Here is a 16,426-nt window from a genome sequence, read left to right on the forward strand (position 1 = left end):
ATTGTATTTGATCACTTCAGTGTTTGAGAACACAACATATTTGATACACATCTTCAGAAAATACTGTATGCACTGTTTATGAACAAACAGGAGCAGGAAGAGAAAACTTATAATACCTGCCCCTCCCATTAATCACAACATAATCGACCACTAAACCAGACGGCTAACCCGTTAATAATCACCTTCTCTTTTCAACAAACATCAAATTTAACTGAGGTCTGCTGGGGCCTGACACTGGAGGTCTAACAGTGGGGGTTTGATAGTTGAGGTCTGACAGTGGAAGCCTGATATTGAGGTCTGACAGTGGAGGTCCGATCCTGGAGGTCTGCAGTGGAGTTCTGACACTGGAGGCCTGACACTGAAGTTCTGATACTTAAGGTCTGACAGTTTGTAGTTCCCCATTACTTTACCTTTTAACATCCTTTTAAACTGTAAAATATTAGAGCAGCATTATATATCATCATCCAGTGAATTCCAAAGTTTAACTCCACAAACTGAAACACACATTTGCTTTAATGTAGTGCGAGCGTATGGACTTTTTAAATTAAATTTCCGTCTATGAGCCTCTTCATGACATGTAATAACAAGCAGCCTCTGTAAGTTTCAGGTAATAATCTGTTTGTGGCTTTAAACATAAATAATAATGTTTTAAAGTTAACTAGATTTTTAAATTTCAACAAATATGAGCTGATAAACAAACTGTTAGTATGTTCTCTAACATTCACCTTATTTATAAGTCTGGTTGCTGTTTTCTGTGACACATAATATTAGTCATATAAGTGTTGCCCCATATATCCAAGCAATAACTAAAACATGGGAGAACAAGTGAACAGTATAAAATACGAAGAGAAGCAGAATCCAAACTGTCCTTGGCCCGGCCTAAAACACCAACACATTAACACACTCTCCTCTTATATAATCTATATGTGGTTTCTAAGTCAGTTTATCATCTATTATCACTCCCAGAAATGTAGCTTCTGACACTCTTTCAATGTGAACACCATTTATAACCAAACTTATTTGATCATCCTTTTCAAAAGTCATAAACTCTGTTTTATTCCAGTTCATGGAGAACTTATTTTCATCAAACCACCAAGTAAAAGGACTACCAGGTCAATGTAAAGGCTGGTGATGAATCTACAGTCATTTATCTAGAAAACAAAGACCAGTAGTGATGATGAATCATATCTCACCTTCAGCTTGACCTCCACTAACAGCATGCATAAAAACATTAAATTTGCATGGTGTAGCATAACTTTTCATGCCTCCCTTCTTAAACGACACCTGTTGTGTGTGTTTGAGTTGGTTTTGAGGATGCAGTTTCATATTTGTTTGCAGACAATGATGAAATCAATTCTAACGGTGCAGGAATTTGTTAGAAAAGGATGAGTCTGAGAGAGTTTTTAGTGCATGGTGAGGATTAGGACGGCCCTGAATAAATTCCAAAGAGGTGCCCTGCAGAAAAAGTTTGGGAGCCACTGCTGTAAGGAATCTATAGAAGAAGACATAGAAAAGATTACTTAGTAACTCTGGTACCACAGCTTAAATGCAACTTCATGAATTTCATTATTATTATTTTTTTATTTGTTTCAACTTCTTTCCTTTTTTCTTCTAAATCCTGTTGACTGTTTTTTTTTTATTTAAAGATGAATAGTAAATTTACCCTTAACACACTTTTTGTGTACTGATGAAATGATCTGAAGAAAGTTCTTCAAAAACAATTTCTGTGGCAGTCTAAAGACTTTAAGAACTCAGTCCAAATGTTCCATTGGGTCCAATTGACATGTTACCAACCTGCATGTCTTTGTAAACTCTGCCACATGGACACGGTCTCCACAAGCTCAAGCTAGCAACAAATGCGCCCCATGTTTAGAGGCTATAGACCTCAACGCAGAGGTTGCTGGTTCAACTCCCAGCCACGACCTTTTACTGCATGTCATCCCCCTTTCCTCTACTCCCCACATTCCCTGTCTCTCTTCAGCTGTCCCATCATTAAAGGCAAAACTACCCAGGGGATCCATTTCTAGTTCACAGTCCTTTTAGTAAGAGTTGCAGATGAGGTCAGTAAATGAAGACAGTTGCTGGTGACCCTGAAGTTTAAAACATATAGAGTTACTTCAAACTGGGTCTGAGTCATTTATACAGAATTAGTTTGCAGCATTGGGTACTCACTATGTAGGCATGTGACATCATTAGCCTACTTAGTTGGCACACAGGCTTCCTGTCGATCTTATTGTGGTTTTCAAGTAATGCTCTGAAATGCTACGTCTGCTTTGTGGGAGTAGTTTTATATTTCAGGTTGGACAAACAGTGAAACCAGGACAGATGATATTACAAGTGGTACCTGTGTGAGGTTACACCACTGATGCAGGCAGCTGACTATTCTCTGCTGTTTTTGTGGTTAATACTTCTACGTGTCCGGTCCAACTCCATGCTCTCTCATCCGTCAACACCCACCAGTTGTGTTTTCAGATTGCAGCACCGCCGGACGGCTGGAGTCATGTGACTGAGGTTTTCCCGCTGTAATCACTGAATCAAGGGTTTTCCTCCTCCTCTCTTCATCCCTGTTGTCTTTCTGGTCCTCTGAAAACCTCTGACCTGTTGACTCCAGGCCTGGCTCCGCTCATCATGACTTTGGTTTGTTGTTGTAGTTAAGTGAAATACGATCTGGTGATAACACAGAGTGTTTTATTCTGAAAATTAACCGGATGTTTTCATTTTGTTTTGGTGAAACCTGACTTCCTGTCCCGCTCCATCTGCTCTGTTGAGATTGATGCGTCGTGCTCCGGTATCCGGCAGAAATAGAAGTCTTGTGTATCTGATCCAGAGGACTCCGACCTGCCGGATCAGAGACGCAGCCGGAACGCAACGGAGCGGATCCAGTGGAAGTTAACACATTGACTAGAATAGAAACCTATCAGATCTGGTGCTGTGACGGATCAAAGACGGAGCTGATACTGATATGGTGGAATTTGTCCGTGAGGGTAATCTCGTTGCTTCTTGAAATATGATTGACTTTGGAAAATCTGCACCTCCTATAAAAAATGTTGACAACTAAGTTAGAGGAAAACATGATGATGGATGTTAAGAGCTGCATCCATATTACAGTCATGTATAGCAGTGGCTCCCAAAGGTGGGGTCGCGAGATACTGATTAGGGGGGGCACAAGATGCCTTCCAAAAATCAATAAAAACTTAGAATGATCTAAAATTGCATCTTTTATCCTTTTGTTGTAAAAACTTATACAAAAATGTGTAGCTACATTTTAGATACATCAATGTAAATATAAAACGTCATACATTTTTATTCTTAACTTTGTTGCCAAATGACCCCTAAGGAAATTTAAATTAAATTTCACAGACATCTGTAGGTTTTTGGATTGGCCTACTAGTTCTGTGAGCAACATTTAACCACATCAGGGCAGTGGGGGTCTCCAGTCTCTAGCGCTGTTATTTTGGGGTTCACAGAATAAAAAGTTTGGGATCCCCTGATGTATAGTCTTGTTATGTTCTTCTCAGATTCTGAATTACAAGGCTTTAATATGTCACTCTGCGATAAGTTGTATGAAATGAAATAAAGGGGATATGTTTTGTTGGAAGCCTCAGATTCATCTTATTATCTTCTCCATCCAGGTTTGATTTTGTTTGCATTTGAGAAGTTAGTATTGAAAATCTACGCTTGAAAAAGCCAAAGAGAGCTTAGAGATTGAAGCCAATAGAAGCAAAAGCAAAGAATGGAAACCAACCAGAGGACGATGTGGGACCATAAACCCAGGATTCAGAATAAGCCAATAGGAAGCCAGATAATGCCAGTGGATGCTAGCTGTAAGCAGGCCTCTCAGAAGTTCTGCCAGTAAGAGGAGGAAGAGGGGAAGGAGATGGAAGCTGTAGGGCTCAGGAAAAGGCTAGTCGTTTATTCCTGACCAGGGGTCAACTGTGGCCTCGGGCTCAGAGAAGGAGGGAGGAACTCACACATGATGAGAATAGCTAGCACACCCACTCATTGCCAGGGGTCAGCAGTGTCCTCCATATGGCCAACACACACACATGAAGAGCCTCCTTGAGAGAATGATGAAGACGCACGCTGCCACACACGGTACTTAACGTGGACCCCTGTAAATCACAACCTGAGATGGTGAGTCTGGTAATGTGTCTCTAACCACAGCCTCAACACTGCTCGTCACCACCATTAGCATAATAAATCCATAAGAGTGTGAGAAGCACTGAAGCTATTAGGACGGAGATGGCTTCAAACAATGGACATGATGCACGCGTGGCCTTTTCCTAAACGCTGGCGCCGCCACAACCTGTCTGACATATTTTACAACCCTAATTACAATAAAGAGAGCAGCCGCCTCTGGAGCAGAGGCTGCCTCCAACGTTAGAGCTTCCCCAAGTAATTATCATGATGAACTTGGCACACCAAGGTAATAAATATAGCAGAACACACACCCACTAACACATCTCCACGTGTTGGGAAAGGACACACATACTGTACATGGAAGTAAAGGACGGGAGAGTTCGAGAAGGAACACACACACAAACACACACACACACACACACACACACACACACACACACACACACACACACACACACACACATCAAGGCTGGTGAGATGAGGACAAGCTTCAGGGAAAACCCACATGAAGATACACGTACGGTTAAAAGACTGATCAAAGATCTGTTTGAAGTGCAGTTTCAGTTTTACCTTGACTTTGTCAGAAAGTAGACCAGATTTTTTTTTTAAATGATGGCTTTAATAAACCAAAAGCACAATCAAAAATGGCTGGACAAGCAGAAAACTAAAGTGAAACTCAAAAGATGCAAACAGGTCTTGAAAATCTTGAAGAAATCATGATACTTTCTTTTCCTCTGACTAAATCTGACGATGACCTTTGGAGAAAAGCAAAGAAGTGTTTCTGAGGAGAAGCGTCATATGATGGAGTTTCAGCACCATGTTATAGAAGAAATAAATTCGGATTTTCAGAAGAAACTATTCAAGAACAAAGTGGTGAAAGTCCTGCTTTTTAGTCTGTGGCTAACCTGTATTTGTGAAGCTGCACTGTAGAATAAGTTTAATAAATACTGATTCTCAGTCTTGCAGCTCATTGTTCCAGGTATCAGGATTCAGGATTTAGATTGTGCAAGAAGATCGAGCTGAACGGCCGCCTGTGCATGCATCTGCAACGACTGTTTGTCCTCCGCTGGTGAGGCTAACTTCACCAGATGATCAATGTTCTTCATTAAGGTGGAAGCAGCTGGCTGCTCTTCTGATATCCTGTCATTTTACAAAGCGATTAATCACAGCCAGGAACAACAAATTTCAACTTTATTTATACAACTTATTTTTCCTGTGAATTTACGACTTTAATCTCAATCGTTTACATGTTTATTTTTGTAGATTTAAAACATTTATTTATATATTTTTTGGGCTTTTTCCCCTTTGTTGACAGGACAGCTGAAGAGAGACAGGAAATGTGGGGAGTAGAGAGTGGGGGAAGACATGCAGGAAATGGTCAACCAGCTGGGAGTCGAACTGGTGACCTCTGCGAGGAGGACTATACACTTAAGGCTGATTTATACTTCTGCGTTGAATCAACGGTGTACCCTACGCCGGGGGTCCGCGTAGCTCCCGTACCTACGCCGAGGCCTACGCACGTAGGTGACGTGCACCTCCTCCAAAATGTAACTCCCCGTAGAGCCGACGCGGACCGCAAGCTCTGTGATTGGTCCGCTCGGCGGCTTTGTCTTTCCCGCATTTACAACACTTCCGGGATCCCGGACATCGCCCGCACATCGTCCGTGTATTTCATCTCCTCCTCTCTATTCTTCATGTAATCATGTCTGTATGATAAACAGCAACATGTATCAGCTGTAGATTAACAGAACACGCTCTGAATCTCTGTGGAAAAGGAAACAGAGATCGTAGCGGGACCGGAAGCAGGCGACCGGCTATCAGAGAGACCACACTGCCCTCAGGCGTTTCGGAGGAGAATTGCTGCGCGACATGGACACACCGACGCACAAGTATGTGGTGCTCATGTCTGCGTCAGCCCCTGCTGCGTAGGGGAGACACAGAAGTATAAATCAGCCTTTAGACTGCTAGGCCACCAGCATGGACCATTTGAAATATTTTAGAATAAATGTGTAACTTTTGTCTCTTTCAACATAAGTCTTTTAAATGTACAACTTAATTCTCATAATATTACGATTATTTCCTCTTAATATTCTGCCTGTATACTGAAAATCGTACATTTTTCTCATCCATCTCATCCAGTAGTTGACTGTTAGTGACTGAAAACTGCCTTTTACATCAAAAAATGATGAATCCAAAAACACAAATACTCCTTTTTTAAATGTAGGCCTCGTCTTCTTGAGTTGCAAGCAGCTGGCTGTTCTTCTGACATCCTGTGTTTTTACAAAGTGATTAATCAGAGCCTGGAAAAAGGAATTTCAACTTTATTCTTGCAAGATTATTACTTTGACTTTAATCTCAATCATTTGCAAGTTTATTTTTGTACATTCAAAAAAATGTTCTCATACATTTGCAATTTTTGTCTCTTTTTTAACTTAAGTCTTGTAAATTTACAACTTAAATCTTACAATGTTACGACTATTTCCTCTTAATATTCTTTTTTTATTTTATTTATATTTTTAGGGTTTTTTGACTTTATGGATAGAACAGCTGAAGAGACACTCTTTTACTTTATTTATTTCACTTCTTTACTTCATTTTATTTACCTTATTCTTTCTTTTTTCTTTCTTTTCTCTCTATTTCTTTTCTTTAACTCTTTAAATCTTTACCTCTTTATTTCTTTATGTATTTATTTTGGTGCCTTGGTCCACAGTATCCTGTAACCTCTTGAGTCCTCTGCCTCCCTCCTCCTCCTTCCACCACAGATCAACAATGGATAGAAAAGGGTAAAAAAAAAACACCTTGAACTGTCCCACCAAGCTCAAGAATCACCTTGCCTTGCAAGAGAGACAGGAAATGTGGGGAGTGGAGAGTGGGGGAGGTCATGCAGGAGATGCAGGACATGGTTGCGGCCGGGAGTCGAACCGGCAACATCTGCGACGAGGACTATAGCCTTTGTATGTGGGGCGCTTAGACCGCTAGGCCTCCAGCGTCCCTCCTCTTAATATGCTGACTGTATACTTATGATAGTAACTTTTTCTCATCCTTCATTTGGCGCTTATCCTCAGTTGTAGAATCCAAAAACACAAATACTACTTTTTTTTTAGATGTAGGCCTGGTGTTCTTGGTGAAGTCACATTCTGTCGGCGGACAAATAGCCAGCATCAGTGTGAGTGCGCATGTGTGTGTGTGTGTGTGTGTGTGTGTGTGTTTGTGCTTGTTTTGCTTTCACTTCATCCTGCCTCTCCTCATCAAATTCAGAAACATATTTCCAAGTAGATCTAAAAGGTTTCACTCGGACAACACACCACCAAAGAGCCGTATCATCGTAAAACATCAATAACCAGCAATCATTTAGATTCAATTTCAATAAATGACTATGATCATCTCAAAAATCACATGTATGTGTTCCTCCTGATGTCAAAAAACCGTCACCATATGCAGTCCAGACACCCTCATCACACGAATCAAGTGTCACTGTCTCATTAAGCTTCAATGAATAATTTTGCAATTACATTTAACATGCAAACACAGAAGACAAATTAGGCCCCACTGTGAGGGAAGCACAGGGAGAGTAATGGCCCCCAGAATTGCAAATGAGGCGCCGCTTGACATTTTTATATCACAGTAAATCACTGTATGTATGAGCCAAGTTCGTTGTGTGCTTGCAGATTACCACCGTGTGTCTGGACGTGTTGACAAGCACCTCAACAAAGTCATCATTGCAGACATAACACGAGCTAGGTCATGCTTCTGGTCAGTGGCACAGATCTGTGTGTATTAATCTGGAGTTTACTCATTTCCTGTGGTCGCATAAATACAGGACATGTTGTGTACAGCTACCAGGAAGATGGGCTGGGATGTTTCCCAGATTCAGATTAAGTCTTGAACTGGAAATTACAGGCTGAGGATGTTCTCTATTGAGGCTTAAGAGTTGAGGATTTATCTGTAGTCTGGCAAGTCAACCATCAAATTCCAGTTATCCAGCAGAGGCAGAGAGTGAAGCAAAGAAGAAGAGATGTTGAGAGTACAGGAAGGAAGGAAGCAAAAGAGATGCAAATATGAAGGCCTGTGGGAACTCACCCGGTCTTTTCTCCATCTTTCTCCCTCGACTGCCACATAGTCGAACTTTCGATATTAATATAAGTATTTGCTTCTGGCAGAGCGACTTGTTGCTCTTCGGGCAGGGCTTGCGCTTGCTGGCGATCTGCCGGTTTGCCTGGGGGTCCTTGACCTCCCTGCGCTGGCGAATGAGGGAGCTGGCAAGAGCAGCCATCTTCCCAGCACTGACCCTGCCGCCGCCTCACCAGCCTTTTGCGGCTCGGTAGCGCCCAGGTGTCGGGGGGTACCTTGGGCCACCCCCCTGCCCGCTCACCCAGGGCGACGGAGCACCGCTGAGGGAGGGGTGCAGAGCTGAGGAGGGGCCTTCTGAGGATGGACCGAAGTGACGGGTAGCAAGGCAGAAAAAGAGGGACAGGGAGGGAACAGAGGAGGAGGTGGAGGGAAGAGGGTGGATCCCTCACCCAAAACTGGGCCCACCCAAAACTGACAATTAGTCCCTGTGGAGATCTGAATTGATGAGTGATTGTCTTTCAATTTCCAGTCGAGAGGAAGGTTCAGATCAAGCCTCGACACGTCACTGGCATGTTGTTATCCACCCAAAATCCAAATGAATGCCTCTGTCCCGGTCTGAGTTTGCCCCTACCCTCCTCCTTGAAATCCACTGAAGTTTGACTCAATCCTGTCCAAAAGGGTTCAGCAACGGAACCATCAGCCGCATTGTAAGAGCATACCAAAACAAAAATCAGTCCGAGTCCTCCTAACCCACACAGTCCTCCGGATCAGAAGTGAGAACCAGTCGAGGGATGTAAAATGTCCGATTATCAACTCTCCAAAATATCAGGAGTGACACTGAAGGGACAGGCTGCAGCTCCTTTCTGTTCTGTCCCTCAACTGTGCAATCTCTCCGTCCGAAACAATGACCGAGAAGTAGAAGAAGCAGAAGAAGAAGAAGTAAGGACCGTCCAACCTGAGGTATCAGCTCCGCAAGCTGGGACAAAGATGAAGGGATGCAGAAGGACGCTGCCGGACGCCTTGATTCGTTGCTGTATTTCAAGCTCTCCCAGCATCACCCCTTGCTTTCACCTGCACCCTGAGAGAGGACAGAGAAAAGACAGGGGCTTGATGAATCCAGCATTTCCCAAAGACAGAGGTGACATTCATGAACGAGAGCGTGCAGGGATAGGAAGACGGACAGGGACACAGAAGGAATGAGGAGAGAGGGGAGGGAGGGAGTGCAGTGAGTCTATCTATCTATCTATCCCCCCTATCGGATCAGGCACTCCAACTCTTTCGGCAAGCGCACTACACAACAGCAGAGCGCACTGCTGTGTCCTTCAGCCACGCATGCCGCCTCACAGCTGGGAGAACGAGGGATGAATGAATGGAGGGAGACAGAGAGGGAGGGAGGGAGGGAGGGGAGATGAGGTGAAGGGGAATGGGGAAGGGGGGTGTGCTGGCAGGTAGTCGTTCCTTACGGTACACGCTGTATTGCTGCTGCTCATGTGGGAGTCTCCACTGGTGGGTGACAGTAGTCCGGTCTGGTTCTGTTGAGTCCAGCTGCACAGTGGAAGTCCATGTGTGTCTCCCCAAACAAGGCACCTCCAAGCCTCAGCGCACACGTGTGAGCAAGTGTGTACTTGTGTGTGAAGGAGCGGCGGCACAGTGTAACGGTGTGAGGGTGTGTGACAGAGGCAGCATGTACGCATGTGAATGTGTGTGAGTGTGTGTGTGTGTGTGTGTGTGTGACTCGCTCTCTCGCTTGTCCCTGTTCACAGTGCATTACAGAGAGAGCGCTGGCAGCGTGCTTCACATGCTCTCTCTGCCTCACCCTCCCTCACTCTCTCTCTCTCAACTCTATTTCCCTAAACCCTCCCCTTTGCTCTTCATCCTCCCTCCCTTTTCTCCTCCCCCTCTGTCATTATGATCCCTCCTTCAATGTCTGCCATTCAAATTCCCTTCCTCTCCTGTCTTCCTTTTCATTGCTACTTCATAGCATATCGGGCAAGGCTGAATCGGGCCAGGTCAGAGCCGGGGTTACCCAGCCCCTCCCCTCCCCACATCATCATCCTCCCACTCTTCCGTCCCACCCCACCATCTCTGCTGTGATGTTAGCTTAAAGAGACAAAGTAAGCGAGGCTGTCAGTGCACGACTCTCAGCTATGACAAGGACATATAGATGCCGTGACACAGTCTGAGTCAGTCAGTAACTCACGTCACTTCCATCTCATTATCCATACATCCGTTTATGCATCAGCCAGTCGCACAAACACTGTGTTACCAGGCCCTTTCACGCACGCACCACACTCTGGGAAATGTCAGGACTTTACCTTGGTGGGCAGAATGTGAGAACGCAAATGTCTGAAATAGTTGACGAGGACATACAATAGGTTTCAACCTTCCAGCACTCAGGTATGTTAGCAGGTAATTATCCAGAATGTCCACGACCCAGGAGTGGGGGTATTGATGACACAGTTCATGTTGCATGAAGGTTTGCTGCTTAGCTTCGTCACCTGGGTATTGGTTTCCCACTGTTGCATTTGTGTCACTGTGACATCTAATGTCTTGCATGCTGAGGGCACTCTTCTCGCTTTAACTATCAAATGTACAGAAGAGTTGAGAAAATGGCCTTCGCATAGACAAATGTTTGCACCATGCATGTAAGGCATAGACTGTTTAAATAATGGATGTAGTATCCGTGACGTCACCCATCTGTTACTGAAGCGCTGTTTTGAGGCCAATCGTCTGCGGCAGCCATATTGGAAATTATTGAAATTGAACTCAACATAACTGCTGTCGAGTGAGTGTGAGGTAAAGAGGCGGACTTTGAGCCTCCTAGCTAACAGCTACAGTGTTCCCACCTGTCAATCAAGTCAGCTGTGCCTCTCATTGGAAAACTAGTAATTTTAATATTGTTGTAATTGCTGCATTATGACAGAATTCATCCTCAGTACTGTGTGTGCTGATCAAGAAATGAGCTATCCAGACTACACTCGTTTTTTGAACCAGGCTGTAAACATGTTTATTTCAGCTGTAAAGATCGTCTTCTTTGAATGGGTGTGTATGTGGTTTCCGGTGGTTCTGCAGTCAGCCTCAAGTGGACGCTCCATGAACTGAAGTTTTTAACACTTCTGCATTGGCCTAATATTTTTAGACTGGAGGTTGCTGCTTGGTGTAAACATAAAAAGTAAAAGCCAGTGATTTTCACCCATGCAATTGTGGTTATGTGAGTTGCATTGGTTCCTGGTTAGCCTCATGCTACTCTCTGATGTCACCCAAGGTAGGCCTGTTTCCGTTCTACCATCCCTGTTTTTTCAGCAGGCAAATGTTCGGGTGATTTTCACTAGGGATGCACCGATCCGATCCTGGTATCGGATATCGGCCAGATCGGACTGAAAAGGCTAGATCGGATATCGGTAACAAGGGGCCGATATATAGTGCCGATCCATATGGCAGATCTATTCATCTCAGTTCTATGCTTTTTCTGTGTTTACAATATCTAATTGGTTCTGAAGATTAACTCACCAGACTGCTGGTACACATTGATAATCTCTTGAATAATGATACGGTCAGTTTAAAAACTTTTACTTTATTTTGGTTTACAGTCAGAAAAGCCTGAGTTGCCAAAACATGATTCTATCCTCACATTAAGGAAAAGAGATTGTTAAATCAATACCGGGATTGGATCGGCTAGTATCGGTATCAGCAGATACCAAAGTCCAGGTATTGATATCAGTATCAGGACTTAAAAAGTAGGATCGGTGCATCCCTAATTTTCCCCAACGTTGGTGATTGAGAGTAAATGATTTGTTATCTCTCCCACAGTTATCAGTGATCCAGGGAGACTGTGCCTTCACCGGATAAGGCTCATGTGTCCCAGGAATGGGTGGCCCAAAGAACAAGTTCCCATCTCCATTATTTAAAGAAAAAAAACATTAATTATTAATTATCATTAATGATTCCCTAATTTTTCACTAATTTTGGAGCATTTTTATCAGGTCCCACCATGATACTTATTTGTGTTTTATCAGATCTTTTATATTGGGAAATACAAGAGGAGTACTTCAATCTGCAATGTATTGTTTACTATGATATATTTTCATGTGAAGTATTTTTTATCAGGTTTATTATACCAGTTAAAATATACCTGATGTTAGTGATGGTGTTACTAACTGTTACCTTAATGTTTAAGGGTTAAACCTGGGATCTTCCTCATGACAAGCAGAGGGCGTGTCCAATCATTTCCTAATGCAAGTCTATGAGGAAACAGCCCTACAGCTTACTTCATTTATTACCTCATTCGGTAACACTTTACAATAAGGGTCCCTTAATTAGCATTAGTTAATGCATTATTAAGCATTAATTAACAGTTTAATAATAGTTTAATAATCGTTACAATGTATTACCTAACATTAACTAACACATTAGTTAGTGCATTAATAAGCAGTTCATTAATGTCCACTGCTCAGAGTTAATTAATACATTATTAAGCATTAATAAAAGTTACAAAACTTAATTAGTTAACCATTAGTGAATGCTTTCTGGACCCTTATTGTAAAGTGTAACACATGCATCACTTAAGTAACACATTATAAATGCTAAACTGCCTCATAAGCATCAGCATAAGCATAAGCGTGTGCATCAATTTTAAGTGTCCTCTGGAAACACTTCTGTTGTGTTGCTGTTTATTTGCAGCGCGTTTTTCTAATGTATTGTGTTGTGGTCTTTGCATCGCGTTTTCTAAATGCTGCGCATGTGTTGTCAAATTGATGAAGATGTTTTCTTAATTTGCTTGTGTTTTGTCTTTTTGCATGTGTTTTCTTAAGTTGCAGTGCTGTGAGCTCTCAGGGCCACCGTACTTCTCTGTGCCAGTTGAGATGTTATCTGTGATTATCTGTTTTATTCTAAATAAAATGTGTTGAATTCTTTATATGTGTTGCTTCAACTACATTTCAACTCATTTTGCTTCAGTGTATGTGTTACCTAAGGGATACATGTGTTACACTTTACAATAAGGGTCCAAAAAGCATTCAGTAATGCTTAATTATGGTTAAGTAATGCTTATGAGGCAGTTTAGCATTTATAATGTGTTACCTAAGAGATACATGTGTTACACTTTACAATAAGGGTCCAGAAAGCATTCACTGATGGTTAACTAATTGAGTTTTGTAACTTTTATTAATGCTTAATAATGTATTAATTAACTCTGAGCAGTGGACATTAATTAACTGCTTATTAATGCATTAACTAATGTGTTAGTTAATGTTAGGTAATACATTATAACGATTATTAAACTATTATTAAACTGTTACTTAATGCTTAATAATGCAATAACTAACGCTAATTAAGGGACCCTTATTGTAAAGTGTTACCCCTCATTCAACGTTAAACCTGTGAACCATCATGGGAACTTTTTTACACAGTATATCAGTGGTGCCTCAGATAAAATGTAACTACTCCAGTGATCCCTTGATAACTGTGGAAGCCACAACCAGGTCAGTTATTACTGGTAGCACATGATTTCATGCTGATTGCCTTAACTGAGTTGGTTAGCAGGGGAAACATCAGCATGTTAGCATTGTCACTGTGTGCATGCATGAAATTTAGCTTGTGATCAATAGAATAATGATCAGGAGAATCAATTGCTTGGTGTTGGTTCACGTAACATGCTCTCATTGTGCTGCCATCGAGACCAAAACACTGCACCATGAATACAATTATATCATCACAAGAGTTAGTCCAGGCTAAATAAAACCCAAGTTCAATTAAAACAAGCAAATCACTGCATGGTGTGAGCCAGCAGCTGGGAATGGTAATACCAGCCAGCAATGTAATCTACTGAGAGTGCTGATATTCCCCACAACTTCAGTGGACATCTTCATACCGTCTTTGTTGGCCTCCATTCAAACTCTGGTCCGTGAGGGCGGACTTGTTAATGCTCAGGCAGAATAACACTGGTGATAAGCTGGCAGCATGACAAGCTTTTCATCAGCCTGTGGCCAAAGATTGTGTGATATGGTGATACTACGTACATCACTGGATCACATCAGGCCATAGTATCTATACAGTCTGCACAACAAGAGCTATATAAACTGCATGGGAGGTTATTGAAGATTTATTCATGTTGTCTTTTCCTTTCAAAACAGTTTAAAAATGTTAAGAAATGTAAATATGTTACTGTATAGACACCTTTATGTGTAGAAATAAAGATTTTAAATGTCTTTAGCTCACATTTTAACTTAAAACCTTATTAAATGAGTTTTACTTTAATAGTCATACAAGCGTATTCTATATGCAAGGCTTCTAATCCATGTCTCTCTTTTTGTAATGCCGTGTCATGGCATTTATTTATCAATCCATGTTTCAAGTTACAATGCTATGAACTATGGGTAATTCCCTCATTCTAAGCCTGCATATATGCCCACCTAAGTAAAGGGTGAATAAAGGGCTCACAGAGTGTCCAAGAGATCCCGCCGAAGCTTGACAGTGGACAGCTCTAAGCCCTCAAGGACTTACGGCCAAATTCCACCAGATCTGTGTCCGGTCTGTCTCTGATCCGTCACAGCTCTGGATCTGATAGGTTTCTATTTTAGTCAATGTGTTAACTTCCACTGGATCCACTCTGTTGTGTTCCGGCTGCGTCTCCGATCCAGCAGGTCGGAGTCCTCCGGATCAGATACACAAGACTTCTATTTGTGCCGGATGCCGGAGCACGACGCATCAATCTCAACAGAGCAGATGGAGCGGGACAGGAAGTCAGGTTTCACCAAAACAAAATGAAAACATACGGTTAATTTTCAGAATAAAACACTCTGTGTTATCACCAGATCGTATTTCACTTAACTACAACAACAAACCAAAGTCATGATGAGCGGAGCCAGGCCTGGAGTCAACAGGTCAGAGGTTTTCAGAGGACCAGAAAGACAACATGGATGAGGAGAGGAGGAGGAGGATCCTTGATTCAGTGATTACCGTGGGAAAACCTTGGTCACATGACTCCAGCTGTCCGGAGGTCCTACTCCGTGCTGCGTTCTGAAAATGCAACCGGTGGGTGTTGACAGACGAGAGAGCAAGTCCTTGAGTCTGTGAGTTTGGACTTCAAGCCTGGGCCATAATGATGAATGTTTGCTAGCTTTATGTTAATGCTAATGGCTTGGCTGTTACTCACAGAGTTGTTATTTCTTGCTAAAAGTATCTTTTCTCAGTCTGTTGTAGTAGTCCGTTGATGACAACAAATGTATCATTCCACTGTCACTTCGCCATTTTGTCTGTGTATGCTCATCACTTTTGTGCCCACAGAGCGCTCTGTTCTCTCATGGTCATTCTCTCTGACGTCATGGAACAGAGGCAGAAAGAGAAAACTAACATGGTGGACTTTCTGTTGGGAGGTGAGGTGCCCCATATGTGACCTTGATTGTCATTCACTATGACAAAATACAAGATCAAACAATCACTTTTGGTGGCCTGAAGCCTGATTTATACTTCTGCGTCTCTCCTACGCAGCAGTGGCCGACGGGGACATGAGCACCACATTCTTTTGCGTTGATGTATCCGTGTCTCACAACAATTCTCCGCCGAAATGCTTGAGGGCAGTGTGGTCTCTCTGATAGTTGGGTCGTCTGTTTCCGGTCCTGCTTGGATCTCTGTTTTTTCATAGTGACCCCAAACGTATTATGCTTATGTACAGCTGATATATGTTGCTGTTTATCATACAGACATGATTACAGGGAAGAATTCGAGCAGAGACTTCAGTGGAGATTAAATGTATTTTCTACATACTACCTACTAATGTAGTAGGCAGTAGGTACCGCCTTCTACATACTGCGTTTGAAGGTAGTCTGTAGTTTGAGTGTTCTGTTGGATCTGGTCTGCAGGATGCTGGGTCAGACGTCACTGGATTTCCGGTTTTGGAAAGTGGAAGTAAACAACGACCAAGCTGATAGAGAAACTGCTTCTTTAACATCACTTATGATTTAAAAAGTTAAGAAGTGGTTTATATGGAATTTAATAATATTCACAGCACATACGAACAGAGTTCCCCCGTCAAAAAAGAAGAAGTGGAACGAGCGCTGTGCATTATGGGAAACAGTACGCGAGGCAGACTGGTCCGATGCATACTGTGAAATTTTCCCGAATCAGTACGCTTCCGGGTAGTTTTGGCATACAGCAGATTTTTCTCTTTTTAACATACTACATACTGAATTTTGGCCAAATCAGTACGTACTGCTTG

At 42.4% G+C, this 16,426-nt stretch overlaps 1 protein-coding gene across 1 annotated transcript in view; it reads right to left on the reverse strand.

The window, feature by feature from the left end:
* The window catches only part of fgf11a (fibroblast growth factor 11a), a 167,200-nt gene extending 158,787 nt beyond the window's left edge, over nt 1-8,413 (reverse strand). Inside the window, exon 1 of the mRNA XM_034676740.1 lies at nt 8,221-8,413. Coding sequence (XP_034532631.1) covers nt 8,221-8,413 — 193 coding nt within the window. The remainder of the gene's footprint in view (nt 1-8,220) is intronic.
* Between the last annotated feature and the right edge of the window lie 8,013 nt (nt 8,414-16,426).

The sequence above is a fragment of the Notolabrus celidotus genome, chromosome 23, assembly GCF_009762535.1.
Source record: "Notolabrus celidotus isolate fNotCel1 chromosome 23, fNotCel1.pri, whole genome shotgun sequence".
Lineage (NCBI taxonomy): Eukaryota > Metazoa > Chordata > Actinopteri > Labriformes > Labridae > Notolabrus > Notolabrus celidotus.